Source organism: Nelumbo lutea, chromosome 1, assembly GCF_056320005.1.
Source record: "Nelumbo lutea isolate HS-2025 chromosome 1, American lotus-T2T, whole genome shotgun sequence".
Taxonomy (NCBI): domain Eukaryota; kingdom Viridiplantae; phylum Streptophyta; class Magnoliopsida; order Proteales; family Nelumbonaceae; genus Nelumbo; species Nelumbo lutea.
In genome coordinates, this window is record NC_142684.1 from 141,932,677 (window position 1) to 141,948,921 (window position 16,245).

Genomic DNA, 16,245 nt, shown 5'->3' on the forward strand with positions numbered 1-16,245 from the left:
TATCCACATTGCAAAAAATCCTGTTTTTCATGAGTGGACAAAGCACATTGACATTGACTGCCATTTTGTTCGGGAATACATCCAAAAGAAGGACATCTAGCTCTGCCACCTCTCCACTAAGTCTCAACCAGCTGATATACTTACTAAAGCTCTAGGGACTGACCAATTTCATTTTCTTGTACTCAAGTTGGGTGTCACTACATCTCCAACTTGAAGAGGTATTACAAAATATTCGAATAGTTAGGCAGTCATAACTAAGTTGACGTGGCACTACAAGTGGGGAATATATATATATATATATGATGAGGGTAATTTGGTCCTCCCGGTTGTACAACGACACGTGGCTTTCGGATGACATCTTGGCACCAAGTCAGCGAGCTAGCTTAGTCAAATTAGCTCAGAGCATCTCACCCAGGCTGACCTCTACCTTGGCAAGACCGAACTAGCTGACCCCATAGGATTATGACAAGCTGTCCTAGGAGTTGGTCGAGCTGTAGGTTCTTAAGGCAACCTACTAAGGAGAGCTCGCTAACCACCCCCAACAGTTCACCTCGGCAAGACCGAGATGGCAGCGACCTATTCTAGGAGTCGTCCGAACTGAGAGGACCTAAGACGACCTACGAGGAGGAGCTTGCTAACTGTCCCCAGCAGCTCGCTACCAATGGCGCCGATAGCGTGACTGTTGGAATGACGCACCACGTCATGCGCCTCGACTTCACTTCGTCGAATCGTAACTCCAACGAAGATCTCTCAACTGATCCACAAAGAGCTCAAGACTGTTACCCTAAACCCCTAGAGCCCAAGAGCCTATATAAGATGTTCAGATCCACCCAGAAAGGTATGCGCACTAAAGCTCTTAAACTCTCTCACATATTCTCACAAAATCACCATTCTAACTTAAGCATCAGAGTGTTCTCCTCGGTAAAATGTACCTAGGCACTCTAATCCTTCTTTCTTTATAGCTCTTTCCAGCTCGAACATACTGATACCATCTCGTCCGTACAACTCAGCACTGCCAGATCAAAACCTTGTTCGAGCCTAGTCACTGAACACGAGGGAGCGAGCAGATCACACATCATCAATTAGCGCCATCTATGAGAACACGTTACAAAAAGCTAAGTTCTCTATTACTGTTTTGGAAGTTAAGAAATGGCCTCCTTAAGCAACTAGCTTGCTAGTAATAGCAACAACAACAATAGTGATAATGGTCGAATCCCCATTGTTAGTATTGGATTAATTGACATTCCCCTGCACCTTGTTATTATACCAGAGAATATGAACGCGCCTCCTCCTACGATTGAGCCCGTAGTGGCTCTTGCAGCAGTAGACGTGCGCTAGTTCTATGATATGGTACGTTGCGTGCAAGGAATGAGCAAGCAACTCAAATCCTGGGAAAACAAATTCATCTCTGTAGCAGGACAACAACACCAGCGCCACTAGGTGCCTCTCGAGTAAGTACCTCAACACAACTAACAAGTGCCTCTCGGGTAGGTGCCTCGGAACAATCAACAGGTACCTCTCCAGTAGAATGTCAGCCTGAATCAGGTCAGCCGCATCAACCTGGCCCCAGTCTGTAGCCAGATTCAAGGATCTAACAGTGTACCAGGGAACACCAACAACCAGCCTCCCATTGACAACGTGGTCCTCAATAACAACCAACTACCGATGGAGAGCCGAGTTGTGGCTCCAGTTGGGACCAAGGCCGCAAGCTCGTCCATAGGGACTAAGAAAAAGCATGGAAGGCACGCTCACCACACTAGGAAGAAAAGCCAGCTCGCTTCAACCAGGGAGGCATCGGGAAGCAAAGTGAACAACGAGGAAGAGACAAGAAGCAACAAGAAAAAGAAGAGAACTAAATCTCCTAGAATAAGCAAGTTTCCTCGGAGCAGGCACAACAACTCACCATGAAGAAAAAGCAGGTAGCCACCTCAAAGCTCGACTCAACGACTGGCCACTCCATCTCTATACCACAACTCACCTTTGACGAGCTGAAAAGATACCTTAGTTCTCCCCCCTGTTGACCAAATTGGAGACCGAGGTCGAGCTCAAACTTTACCTCTCTGCGAGTGACAAGGTGGTTAACTCGATCCTAGTAAGAGAAGTCGACAAGATACAACAACCAGTATACTACGTGAGCAAGGTCCTGCATGCTACTGAGACAAGGTATCCTGATATAGAAAAGCTTGCCTTTGCATTAGTGCTAGCAGCCTGGAAGCTAATGCCCTACTTTTTGGCCGCATACCATCGTCGTCTTGACCAATCGACCTCTGAGGCAAATTCTTCAGAAGCCCGAGGTCTCGAGGAGACTAACGGAGTGGGTAATTGATCTCAGGGAATATGACATCTGTTATGAGCCGCGACTAGCAATAAAAGCACATGTTCTTGCATATTTTATTGTCGAGTGCACTTTTAGCTCGCCAACCCCTAACGCGATTGAGCTCGCAACAGCTCGGAGGCTTCAACCAGTGTAGCACCACCCCTCGCGAGCTAGGATGAGGAGCCCTAGATGCTCCTTGTTGACAGCTCGTCCAATCAAGGTGGGAGGAGAGCTAGGTTGATACTCTATGGACCATGCAAGGTAAAGCTGGAGTACGTGCTTTGGTTTCAATTCTGAGCTTCAAACAATGAGACCAAGTACGAGGCATTAATAGCTGGGGTAGCACTAGGAAAGGAAGTGGGAGCCAAACACCTCATAGTGTGCAGTAACTCACAACTTGTCATAAACCAAGTGAATGGGGAATATGAAGCGCAAGAACCCTTCATGGCAGCTTACTTGGCCAAGGTAAGAGAACTCCTCCCCAATTTCGATTCTTGGTATATCCAACAAATTCTGAGATCAGAAAATACAGAGGTCGATGCCTTTTCCAGATTTGTGAGCACGATTGACTCGACAAAATGAACGGTCTACATAGAAGAGTTACCTCATCCCTTGATAGAAAAAGGGGTCGAAGAGGTCGCCCATATAACTAATACAGAGCTAAATTGGATAGACCCGATCTATAACTACCTAAAACACGACACAGTGCCTAAAGAAAAAATATACAACTCGGGTAGAACGACAGCCAACTCGCTACATGATAGTGGGCAAGTTGCTCTAAAGAAGGTCATTCACACTACCCTACTTACGATGCCTACGACAGATTGAAATAGACCATGTGCTGCACAAAATTCATGGAGGGCTCTATGGAGGACACTTGGGGGGTTGGGTGGGTAGGGGCATGGCTATAATTTTTTTCTTGAAGGGGCCAAAACTTAGAAAACATGAATAAGGGGTCAAAAAATAGGTGAAATTTAAATAGTTTTATGGGAATTTTGAAGACATAGGGGGGCCATGGCTCCCCTCTGCCACCCTGTGAGTGGGCCCTAGCGCAAAAAACCTTACGACAAAGGTACTGTTGAATGTAATGTTGTGACAATATCGGCACCGGAAACATTACTCAATGACTATATAAGGTGGTAATACGTATGTGATGTTGAGAGTTGTGGCCTTGTAGCTAACTTTTTTTTTTTGTTGCCAGCGAATCCGGAATCTGCTCGAACAACTTTTCTTGTTCCGACTTATGCTTAGGTTTTCCGACCACTTGGCCACTGTCATCTCCGGTGAATATTTATGTCTTAGTATGTCTGTTTGACGTCTTGCCAGTTGCCGCTGGGAGGGGTGTTGTATGTATTCGTCACCGTGTGCGCATGTGTATGTGAAAAAAAGAAAAAACAATGAAAAAGAAAAAACAGGGTATGAAGTATGTGAACTACGAATTCAGAATTGAGATTATTCCTCACTGAGCGCGCCTCACACCGGCCTCACATCCACATCCCACACTGTATTGTGAACATCTCCCATAAGTTACGGGAGATATTCCGATGTAGCACCATGGCATCCGGTCAGTAAAATAGGTATTGAACTACAAGATCGAAACTCAAAACTGTATAGACTTATTGCGACGGAAGTTCCCTCAATCACGCAACTATATTTTACCCTTGTTTCCGCTGGCGAAATGGAAAAGTGAAATGAAGAAGAAGTAAAAAACAGATAAGATCTCAAAATCAAAAGACCCGTTCATGGGGTGCTCTGTTCTTTCATTGTTTCCGTTCTTCATCTTGTCCTCATCGCTTTTGCTAACTTGCGTCACTGGAAACGATAGGATTAAATCAGGGGAAATGATAACCGAGAACCAGATTTTAGTCTCGGCTGGAGATACCTTCGCCTTAGGCTTCTTCCGTCCTGGCAATTCTACCAAGCGGTATCTCGGTATATGGTACCATAACATTCCCGTACAGACAGTCGTTTGGGTTGCTAACAGGGAAAAACCCCTTACAAAGAAATCTTCCGGGAGTTTTACGGTCAACGACGATGGGAATATTGTTGTTTTGGATGGAAAGGGAAACGTTATATGGTCATCGAATGCTTCAGGTGCCTATATTGGTAGAAATAACACATTTGGGCTACTAATGGATTCCGGCAATCTTGTTTTGAGAGACAGTAATCAGACCGACTTGTGGCAAAGCTTCGATCATCCCTCCGACACACTCTTACCCAACATGAGAATTGGCTTGAATCTAAAGACTGGCCAAAGCATCAGTCTAACATCATGGACAAACGAAGATGACCCAGCACCGGGAGAATTTTCTTTAGGCGTCGACGTTCAGGGGTCTATCCATATTTTTATCTGGCGAAAGTCGAATCCTTACGTGAGAGGCGACGTTTGGGATGGTCGGTTGTTTCAAGGAGGAGCTGCGCCCACCGGCAACTACGTCGGCTTTAATAGCTATTTTGTCAACGACGAGTGGGTTTACATGACAGTAAGTCTGTCACAGAATTTGAACCTTTTGAGGTACAAGTTGGATCAAAATGGGCAACTCGTGACATTTTCATGGCTGCAAGACAAGAATCAGTGGGATGTGTTATCATCAGTGCCGCAGGGATGTGATTTCTATGGTCGTTGCGGTCCGAATGGCAGTTGCGATCAAAAGATTAAAAACAGCTCTTCCCAACCGCTCTGCAAATGTTTGATAGGGTTCGAGCCTAGAGTTGGCGATGAGTGGGATATGGGAAACTGGTCTCGAGGCTGCGAGAGGCAAAGGGAACTGAGTTGTGACAAGACAAACGGGTTTTTGAGGTTCGAAAGAATGAAACTATCCGATCATTCCATCACACAGAGAAATTTGAGTATGCCAGATTGTGAAACTGAATGCAGGCGGAATTGCTCCTGTACAGCTTATGCTTTTAGTAATTTTAGCGATGGGTTTGCTTCTATGTGTATGATTTGGGTTGCAGACTTCATGGATCTTGTGCAGGATTATGATGGCGGATTAGATCTTTATGTACGACTTGATGGTTCTGAGTTAGGTACTCATTGTTTCTTTGTTTGATTTGCATTTTGGAATATACAGGATGTTTCTAATTGTTAATTTTTCTCTAATCTTTCCATGGACCTTAAAGCACGTATGCCACGAGTATAAATAGAGGCTTAACCACAGAAATATGCTCTGTTTCTTTTCTTAATTTGTTATCTTCGTTTGCTTATGTAGCCAAAAATAAAATATATCATTCTTTTCGACCGTAAAGCTTTATATGGCTGGGCTATTGATTTTCTAACTCGTGCACTGCAGCAGTAAATGGTGGAACTACTGACGATAAGAAGAGACGTCTGGTAGCAATCGCAGTAGCAACAGTTGTTAGCGGATTGTTTCTTATCGGTGCTTTTGTTTATGTTCTTTGGTGGGGTAAGCTTAGAAAGAAATCTCTCTCTCTGTCTCTCTGTCTCTCTCTCTCTCTCTCTCTCTCTCTCGAAACACACAAATTATAGGAAATCAGTACCCTAAATACAGATAAAAACGTTGAAATTAGAGTATGCTAATTATCCTTTTCTTGGAGTTGGAGCATTCTTTTCATGTCCCAAGCCACAACAAGAAATGATGGATTGGGTCTTCAAGATTATAAGTTACCCGGCAACCAGCAAAGGGTAACCCCCCGTTCCACACAATGAATGCTTAATTTTTCTGTCTCTTTGAAAATAGGTGGGGAAGAAAAAAGAAATATTGAAGCTAAATACAACGATTCTGAACTGCTTATAAGCAAGAATTGTGCTCCAGAGCTGTCTATATTCAGTTTTGGTAATGTTCTGGCCGCTACAGACCACTTCTCTGCAACAAACAGATTGGGAGAGGGTGGTTTTGGCCCTGTTTACAAGGTATGCACTTGGACTCCTAGTCTGTCTTTTACAGTTAAAGAATTCCCTTGGTTGTTTCAAGTTCAAATGTCTAAAAATTTGTTCTTATTTACAAAGAGGGTCTAAAATGCATATTCCAAAAATTTCAGGGATGCTTGCCTGATGGTCAAGAAATAGCTGTCAAAAGGCTTTCTAAGGGGTCTAAACAAGGATTTGAGGAGTTTATGAATGAACTAAAACTAATTGCTAAGCTCCAGCATAGAAATCTTGTTAGACTCTTGGGTTGCTGTGTACAAGGAAACGAAAAGATACTGATATACGAGTACATGCTGAACAAAAGCTTGAACAAACTTCTGTTTGGTTGGTCATTGTTTTAGTGGTTCCAGTTTCTACGACTTTAATTTAATATCAATACAACATGCTTAGGCTAGCTGATCAAGAATAATTATAAATACCCAATTACCCATATATCAGATATTTGATTTACAAAAGTTACTTGATTTTTCTTAACTGTTAAATTGCAATGTTGATCTGAATCTTGTGTTGGAAATATCTATCATCAGATCCCACCAAACAAGCATCCTTGGATTGGCATAAGCGTTTTCACATCATAGAAGGGATTGCTCAAGGTCTTCTTTATCTACACAAATATTCTAGATTAAAGGTCATCCACAGGGACCTAAAGGCAAGCAATATACTGTTGGATGAAGAGATGAACCCCAAAATTTCAGATTTTGGGATGGCAAAGGTATTTGGTTTAAGCCAGACTCAAGCCAACACTCGTACATTGGTTGGAACACTGTGAGTGTTATTTATATCCTAACTAACATTATTTTGAATACTTTTTGAGCTACCTTTTTTTTTTTTTTAATCTTTTGGAATGACATACAGTGGTTATATGTCACCTGAGTATGCCTGGAAAGGGATATTTTCTGAAAAATCAGATGTATACAGCTTTGGAGTGCTACTATTGGAAATTGTAAGTGGTAAAAGGAACACAGGCATGAACTCTACCAACCCAACGCCATCCTTGTTGGGACATGTAAGTATTAAAAGCACCTTTCCCTTTCAATTTGCTTTATATGGTGCAACATGGTTCAAATAGTTTCTTCCAGAAGAAATGATCAATGTACTATTTTAGGCATGGCAACTGTGGATAGAGGGTAGAGCTGTGGAACTTATTGATCCATCTATTAAGGATTCATTTCTTCCAAATGAAGTTTTGAAATGCATTCATGTGGGACTCTTGTGCGTCCAGGAGGATCCAGTTGAGCGACCAACAATGTCTTCAGTTGTTTCAGTGCTGAGCAATGAAATTGTGTCCTTGCAATTGCCCAAAGAACCTACTTTTTCTGTAGTGAGAAAATCCACTGCTGTTTCTTCGCCTTTGAACACACTTACAAACCAATACTCCATAAACTATGTGACAATTACCATGGAAGAGCCCAGATAGATCTTCCAAATTCACAAATGCAATATAATTAGTTCCTTTGTTCTGGTATACTAGATAGGTACTGAGTGGGATGCATTATGCTATTGATGGAGATATTCTTACAGAATTTTGTTTTACAGTTTGAGAGAGAAATAAAGAGATGGTGTCTGCTCTTATATCAACAATAAAGATTACTCATTATTTCATTATTTTGTTGAATTTCCAGATATTATTGGATTTTTTTTTTTGCTTTATTTTTTGTTAAATGAGATACGAATAAGTCTATTTAAGATTATATTGGTCTATGACTTTCCATGTTGTAGAATCCTAATCCTCCCCTTTCTTGAGTAAAAAAAAAAAAATACAAAATTATTGGAATGATAATAAAAGCTAAGAACTTTCATTCCACGTGGTTCAAAATGCCATAACCATATACATATTGATAGTGTCTCAGAGGGGGGGTTATAAGTTTGGCCCATTTGGGAGACAGCCCACGGCCCCTTTGTGTAGCCCGACTAATAAAAAATAAATAACTGAAAGTTGGCTGAAAACAAATATGTTATGAAAGCGACCGGGTTCTATTAAAAGAGGAGAAAACAATGACAAATATACTTCAATATACAAACTACCCGATTACAGAGTTCTCAATATTTGGTACTTTACTCAATACTTTTCACTTCATTTGTCAAGTCAGCTAACCAAATTTGACCACTAAATTCTTCAACGGAAAAAAAAAAAAAAAAAAGAGCTTGACCATTGAATTATGAAACCAAACTACCACAAAGAGTTAGATCTAAGAATGCATCATTGGGAAGACATGCAAAGTGTGAATGTAATTTGAACAACCACTTTTCTAGTTAGAATATTTCTATTTTTGAATTTGGTCTCTATAATCATGAGATTATAAAACGTAATTAATTTAAATTACTACATTTCTCTCATTTAATTCCCTTCCATTAAGTTTTATGTTTAGGGTATTACTCACATTCTTTCATTTAATCCTATATTAATTAATCATATTAAAAAAATATGCATCATAAATAATAATTATTTTTATTGATGGTAAAAATAAAATATAAAATTAAAACCAACCAAAAAATGGAGTTGTTTTGTTGTATAGTGGCGAATTAACAATTTAACATTTTGGGTCAAAATGTGTCAACTCCTGATGTAATAGTTACTAATAATAAAAATTAAGAAAATATGAAAATACACAAAGTAATAAAGAAAACAAAAAAATGTAGAAAATTTTGGATACATCTCTAATATCATATACTCGTCATATTAAACAAAAATAAGTGTAACAAATAAGAATATTTTTTATAGACATAAAAATATAAAAAAATTTAGAAAATTTTAGAAGCATATTATTTATCATCATCATCATCATCTTCATCATCATAAATTGCCACGTGCAAAGCATGTACGCACTTACTGGTTATTTTTTAAAAGTATGAATGATGAGTTTATGGATTTCTTCTTGATTAAAATACCCTTTTTAATTTGGTCCCTTATTCTGAAGGCATAAACTATTGTAATTAGAACTACTATTCATCTCATTCAATGCCTTTACATTAAGTCTTATATTTAAGGTAATAACTCTCACGTAGGGTTGTCAATTGGACTTGATTTGGTCCAATCATATCCCATCCAGTCCAACATTTGTCCATTTACAAATGGATTGGACCAAATCCGGTCCAAACCCCACACAAACCGGTTCCAATCCAATCCAAACTAAATGAAACATTAAAAATTATATGAAATCCCAGAAAATATAAAAAATTGCAGAAATATATTATTAAAATTTTCAGAAAATATAAAAAAAATGCAGAAATAAAGCCTACATTAAAATTGTATCAAGAATTATATAGTTGTTGTATATGTAACGATGTATATATTATACAGCAGTAATGTGTACTATTGAATTATAGAGAAATTGGAAGTTGCAACAAGTATCACTTATGCAATAATGTCTCCTTTCACAAAAGGAAGACCAGCCCATATAACCTTCAGCTCCACTTAAACAAAACCTTGAGATATTCTGCAATAACTAGCATCTACAACACATGAAACACTTTGATCAGTTCTAATAACAAATGCATAAGACAGAAATTATCATCTTTTCTATCACCATATCATGTTTTTTGGCTCTTCCACAAGGAAAGCTTTGCTTGTTTGTCCCTTTTAAATGGAATAAAATACAACCTATGTGAAATTCATCTTTTAGTCAAAAAAATATAAGTGTTTGAAGCAATTCATGCGAAGGGCCAAAACATCCAATGTAAGAGAGGAGATCATGAGAAAACAAAAACATAAGAAGCATATAAATGACTGGAATGAACATTTTGGCATTCACCTTACAGCCTTGAACGTAAAACAAAATATCAAATAATAGACCATATACATGATCCGAACAAGCAACCCTCCCAAAGAATAGACCATGTGATCCAACCACAACAAATGTAGAATGGCTAGTGGCATTACCAACTATTAAGGAACAAACCACTTGCTACCAACCACAACAGATATCTATGAGTATAGTGAATCCACATCAAGTAAGCAAACTAAAGATGCTTCAACAAGTTGCATGTATTTGGAATTAGCATGTATTTGTACATATTTTCATACCTCTAAATTGATGATTTTGGTAATAATGTTTTTGGAATTAGCATGATATTGCACTAATTATGATGAAATTGTCTTGCAAGATGATTTAGAGCTTAATTGTGCAATTTTAAGGAGGATTTTGATTTAATTGATCAAGATAATCATAGAGGAAGGACCATGCAGCAATGATGCTCCATGATGTAGCCATGAAGGAGAGAATCCATTGAAATCGGATTTGATATGTATCACTGAAATCGGGAAATTTTCTATTTTTATATAATTCCTGTATTTTAGGAATAACTTTCTGCCTATAACTTGGATTGAGGTGATTCAAATGGTTAATTAAAGATAAGAGATAGGGTTAAAACTCTTGTGTTTATCACTCAACCTAATTCCATCGCCAACCAAGTGCAATTCAAGATACAAGTTTCGGATCTGGTAGTTGATAGTGCAAAAGAGATAGGAATTCAACTGAGATAAAGACTAAGAGACCTAATTTGTGTTGAATTAAGAGTCTGTATTGAGAAGTGATTGAGGGGAGGCTGCAATATAAAAAGGACCATAGACTCAAGGCAATGAGGCACATCCTTAGAGAGAATTCAAGAGAGAAGAGAAGACGAAACAATCTTAGCACATCAGAAGAGAAGAGGAAGCAGTCTCAGCACATTAGAAAAGAAGAGGAAGCAATTTCAGCATGCCAGAGAAGGAGAGGAAGAATCTGAATTCAAGAGGGAAAAAAGCTTAGTTGCTACACTTTCTTCTACCTTCAAAGGCTAAAGTTTTCTTATTATTCTATTCATTCTTTGATGTGCTCTTGTTGTGATTTCCCTTTAATTTTTTTGAGTATATTAAATTTAATGATGTCTAGCTAAATTCTCTTAGCTAGGGTTTAGATGGATTTTGATCTTAAGATTAGATAGTTATTTGTTTAATTCAATTCAAGACATTTATTATTTGCATGAGGAATTTTTATTGCTACGCTTAATGCTTTAAAAGAATTGGCCAATCTTTTAATGATTTGATGATTCATGCATGACTGACTAAATGATTGTTATAAATTAGATCCCTAGGCAATAAAAATCGCATGATAGACTATGATATCAAAAGATGATTAGCTCATGTGTGGGAATCAAGGAATTTTAGTGAGTCAAATCCCCTTCTACGATTAGAGGTTGCCAAAGAAATTAATGCTTATTTTTCCTTTTGACAACCACTTAGAAATTTGATGGTAGAATTGGATTAATAAATGATTATTATGATTTGAGAAAGCTTATTAATTAATTTAGGAAAATCCACCATCACATGCAAATAACATTAATATACCCTAGGGTAATTTCGGTCTTGAGTTGGATTAAATAGGTAATTATATAACCTTGATTTAATGAAATCTAAACCCTAGTTGCATTCATCCATCAATTCAGTTTTTATTAAGTTCATGTATTTTCATTAATTCTTTTAGTTTTTATTCACTCAATTTATTCACGAGTTCAACTTAGGTTAGCTTAAAATTGATTTGGTACTGTGATATAGTCTCTGTGGGACGATACTCTTCTCTTCATTATGCGCACATTTGACTAAGGTACACTTGCTTGAATTAACTGTGCATAAATTACACATCAAAGAAAATTTTGGCATTCATCTTATAACCCTTACAAGAATGTAAAACAAAATATCAAATAATAGACTATATACATGATCCAAACAGGAAACCCTCCCAAAGAATATACCATGTGATCCAACCACAACAAATGTAGAATGGCCAATGTCATTACCAAATGTTAAGGAACAAACCACTTGCTTCCAACCACAACAAACATCTATGAGGATAGTGAAACCACATCAAGTAAGCAAACTAAAGATGCTTCAACAAGTAGCATGTGATTCTTTCATAAAAAGAAAAAAGAAGCATATCATTTTGAGGAAGGAAAAAAAGTTGTGAATAAGATTTTCACCTATCACAAATGGGCAAAACTGATGCCCATTTTATACAGCAACAAATATAGCAAAATATACACTTCAGTACCAATAAAAACTATACTAATAATCTCAACTAGAATTAGAAGTTTTGAAAGAAAAAATCAAGCACCCTAATAGGAAAGTTCGCCATTAGCCGGAGGTTAAAGATATCTTGGGACAAAAAGAAATAAGTAAAAACTACAAAATACAACATGAAAGGACAAATGGGATGTCCAGTCCACTGTCTTATTCGACCAGATTGGATTGGTCCAATCCACTATCATATTGCTAACCAACCTGGACTAGATTGGACTAATCCAATCAACTATTTTATTGGACGGTTCAACCTAGACCGGATTAGACTAGTCCAAACCATTGTCTTATTGGATTGTCCAATTTGGACTGGATTGGAATGGTCCAATCCACTATCTTATTGGACTGTTTAACCTGGACCGGATTGGGCTGGTCCAATCCATTGTCTTATTGGACTATCCAGCCTGGATTGGATTGGATTGGATTGGATTGGATTTGTCCAATCCACTGTCTTATTGGACTATCCAACTTGTTCAATTTGGTTTAACTTCAGATTGTGTCCAACCTAAGCATGGTCCATTGACAGCCCCAATCTTATCTTCTATCAAGAGACTAGATATTGGTTCAACCCAACCCAGTCCAATTTGATTGTTTACAGATAGGGTTGCCAGTGGATTGGATATTGGTCCAATCTGACCTAGACCAATCCAGTTCAACATTATCTTATTGGATCATTCAACCAGTCCAAATTGGTTTTGATTCGAATAGGGTCAATATATGCTAAATGCAACAACACAAATAGTAATTCTTAATTCTTCTTACTGATAGTTTTTGCACCATTCTCAACAAACAATATTCTTAGGGGTTGGTGGAATGCAACATCAACTCACAGCCTAGTCAAATTGAATTTTGATTCCATGCTTGCTAGAAGCAAGTCCTTGTTACTTATCAGTCTTTTCTATTTTCATTCAACCTAATATCTTTGATGCTTGTTCATGCTAATTCATAACCCACTCCCTCCCCCAAACACACAATAAAAATATACTCATACACACTACGTAATTGATTCAAGTCACTTTATCTTTCTCTTACATATCTCTCTCTCCCTCTAGGTAAATTACAATTTTGTCTTTTAATGCATTATCCTCCTTGTTCGGTCTTTATTTATTTTTTTGCAGTATGACTAATGTTGGTTAAGTCATTTTTTGACAGAAAAAAATGGAATTTGAATTTAGTGTGGTTGTATGTTTTTTGTGATTTGAATTTCAGTATTGAACTTATTTGTTTATTTTATGTAAATGGTTGGTGCTACATGCTGTTTCTTTTCATCCACATTTCAAAACCAATCACCATGCTTCATTTTTTATTATTAAATGTTGTTGCAATACTTCATGCTAATGGCTTCTCTATCCAAGTGAATTGGTTTCTATTTTGCCCTACTTTTCAAAATATTAAACCTTGGATATTAAAACCAATATGAATTTTTCAATTGGACAAATTACAAGGATGAGAAAAATGAATATTCTTGAATTATTCTCTCTTTCTTGTGTTTGTTTACTGGTAAATAGTGATTTGGGATGAGAAACAAAAGGGACGCGGGATCCCAAAATTAAGTGAACGGGGTCACACAAACAGGTGACCCCGGTGAGAAAAGAAAATGCTAAGAACAAGAAGTCGATCATGTCCTCTCTCTCTCCACCACTAACCATCTTCTTCACCTCCACCATCGCCGCCAATCATCACCACATTCTCCTCCAGCATCCCAACCATAACTTCCTCTCTGTTCGTTCATTCGCCTAATCCTCAGCGGAGGAGGCTGGCTGTTGCTGAGCGTCGCCACCGGAAGCGCCGCCTCTGTATTGAACCCCCACTCCACGCCCTCTGCCGAGACCCTAACGCACCACGCCAATCATCACCACAGAAGAGGGAAATCGACCTTACTCCTCCCAATCGCCGCCGGACGCGGACGCGGGCGACCGACCTTCCCAAAATCAAAAGCAAAGAGAACAGGGTCTCGACACAGCCCGCCATGCGATGGCATAAGGTCGGTCGCCCGTGTCCCGCGTCGCCGCGTTTGTCAACGACGGCGCCATTACCATAGCCCGCCATGCGATGGCGTCGTTGGTGAAGCGTCTTCACAGCGATCAGAGAAAAAGGCATCGGCGGACTCTTATCTGGAAAAAGGCATCGTTGGTGAAGGAAGACAGAATATGGAATGGAAGCCCCCCCAGCCGGAGAAAATACTCTCTCTCTCTCTCTCTCTCTGCCAAAACGCTTCCCGTCAGAACTTACCAGAAGGCTTTCGAGTCCCCTCCGAGCAGTGCTGATAAATTTTCTAACATTCTGTTTTTCTTCTGAGTGATGGGTGTGAGTTGCCGCTGCTCTCATACTTTTCATATCACCGTGATCATCATCACGAGCTTCTTCCGTCACAAGATTTAGATCAACTGGGAACTCATGGCCACCGGATCCTCGTAAGAAGGCATGTCCGTTTGAATGTCCAGGAATTCGAGAACAAGCAAGGCCGGAAACGATGGAGGCGGGTAGGAGGGTCTATAACTATAACGGTTCCAATATGACCGTTATACTTCGAAACGAAGGGATTCCTCGCTCTTCAGAGGCTCTGCTCATTTCCAGCTCTTCTCCTACTACTTTCCGTGGTAATAATCTTATCTCCATTTCCTAGCTCTATGTCTTTCTTCTGTTTCAATTTTCTAGTGTCGTTTGTTCAGGGTTTTCTTGGCTGTTGATCTTCTCCTTATTGCTTTGAGATTTAGCGGTTTTCATCATATTGTTTGAGCTGATCATTTCTCTCAATAGACTGTACAGGGAGGACCTATTTTCCTCTCTTTTCCTTTTTAGTGGGAATTTATTAATTTTACTGTTGTTGATGATGTTTTGTGTTTCTTTGGAGATACTCATGTCTTTCCCTTCTATATGTCTGTTTCTTTTTATGTTTTGTATTTCGATTGATGCATTTCCTTATCAAATAACTTGGTTGGTTCTGCCTTGGGCTCCTTTTTGCGCTGCTCCATTAATGGATGGTTTTAAATGTTTTATTAGAACATGGGTGATGGGTCGCATAACAATTCATAATCTAGTCTCAAGGTTAAGGTTATTGTTTACTCGATCAACCTGTTAGACTTCATTTACTTTCTACTGATTTTTCTGGGCAGCTGTTTAATCTAGTTTAATAAACTAGGTATACAATTGAGAAAAAGTTGAGCTAAAAGAGATATAAAATAAAAGGAAAACCAATTTTATTAATGCATTTAAAGCAAGTACCATGAATGGTTAAACTCACTGATTCTTGTGGGATATTGCTGCTTGTTCGAGTGGAACTTCTGCAATTTAATTTAGAACTTTGATGGTTGGTTGATATCTTTTTTGTTTTTAGTGTCATCATTATTTTGAATATCTGGCCGGCCCAGGTTCGAGGAGTTCCATGGTTAGCTTTGGAGTAGACAGAGGAAATACATCAGAAAGGTGTTTCTTCTTCCAACCACCTGAACAAGAAGAAAATGGCGATGAGGACTTGGATGATTGCTTTCATCAACCTGAGAAGAAGAGGCGACTTACAGCTGAGCAAGTCCAATTCCTCGAGAGGAATTTTGAGGTGGAGAATAAGCTTGAACCAGAAAGAATTGAAAATGTTGTTAAATCCTGCAACCCAAAGGATTGAACAAATCTTTAACAATATCTGGAAAATAAGATCATCCTATTCTTTTAGTTTGATTGAATACTCTTATTATTATGTTCTTTTTTCCCCAATCCCATGTTTTTTCCTCAATGGCTGGAAATTCAGCCACTTTCTCTTATAAATTTTCTTGCAAAACAAACACTAGAAAGTGGATTTTCTAACAAAAATTTTTTTAGCAAATAAACACATTATAACTAATTCAAAAAATAAATTTTCCTCTTCTCATCACAACATTTCTCATCCCATCCTTTTTCAGTCCAATTTTCTCAGCAATCAAACACACCCTTAGAGAAAACATAACAAGAAATTACCCGAAGCAAGTTACGAGAGAAAAGAAAATTGTAGAG

At 38.6% G+C, this 16,245-nt stretch overlaps 1 protein-coding gene and 2 long non-coding RNA genes across 5 annotated transcripts; 2 read left to right on the forward strand and 1 right to left on the reverse strand.

The window, feature by feature from the left end:
• Positions 1 to 3,765: 3,765 nt before the first annotated feature.
• LOC148878008 (G-type lectin S-receptor-like serine/threonine-protein kinase B120) lies at positions 3,766 to 7,811 on the forward strand. 3 transcript variants are annotated; one of them, XM_088947827.1, is made up of 7 exons: positions 3,766 to 5,347; positions 5,614 to 5,724; positions 6,019 to 6,191; positions 6,320 to 6,530; positions 6,734 to 6,971; positions 7,062 to 7,212; positions 7,312 to 7,811. In XM_088947827.1, the coding sequence occupies exons 1-7, from the start codon at positions 4,060 to 4,062 to the stop codon at positions 7,621 to 7,623; spliced, it is 2,484 nt and encodes an 827-aa protein (XP_088803953.1). In that variant the 5' UTR covers positions 3,766 to 4,059; the 3' UTR covers positions 7,624 to 7,811. The 3 variants fall into 3 exon arrangements, with proteins under 3 accessions (XP_088803953.1, XP_088803961.1, XP_088803948.1); XM_088947835.1 differs by having other exon boundaries at positions 3,949 to 5,347; positions 5,611 to 5,724; positions 7,125 to 7,212; XM_088947822.1 differs by having other exon boundaries at positions 3,950 to 5,347; positions 5,611 to 5,724.
• A 1,564-nt stretch (positions 7,812 to 9,375) lies between these two features.
• Positions 9,376 to 15,704, reverse strand: LOC148878009 (uncharacterized). Its single transcript, XR_016099970.1, has 2 exons — positions 15,503 to 15,704; positions 9,376 to 9,659 (listed from the first exon to the last, which is right to left on the reverse strand). It is a non-coding gene; the product is annotated as an uncharacterized LOC148878009 (long non-coding RNA).
• Positions 13,390 to 15,933, forward strand: LOC148878010 (uncharacterized). The gene is made up of 2 exons (XR_016099967.1): positions 13,390 to 14,858; positions 15,596 to 15,933. It is a non-coding gene; the product is annotated as an uncharacterized LOC148878010 (long non-coding RNA).
• The last annotated feature ends 312 nt before the right edge of the window (positions 15,934 to 16,245 follow it).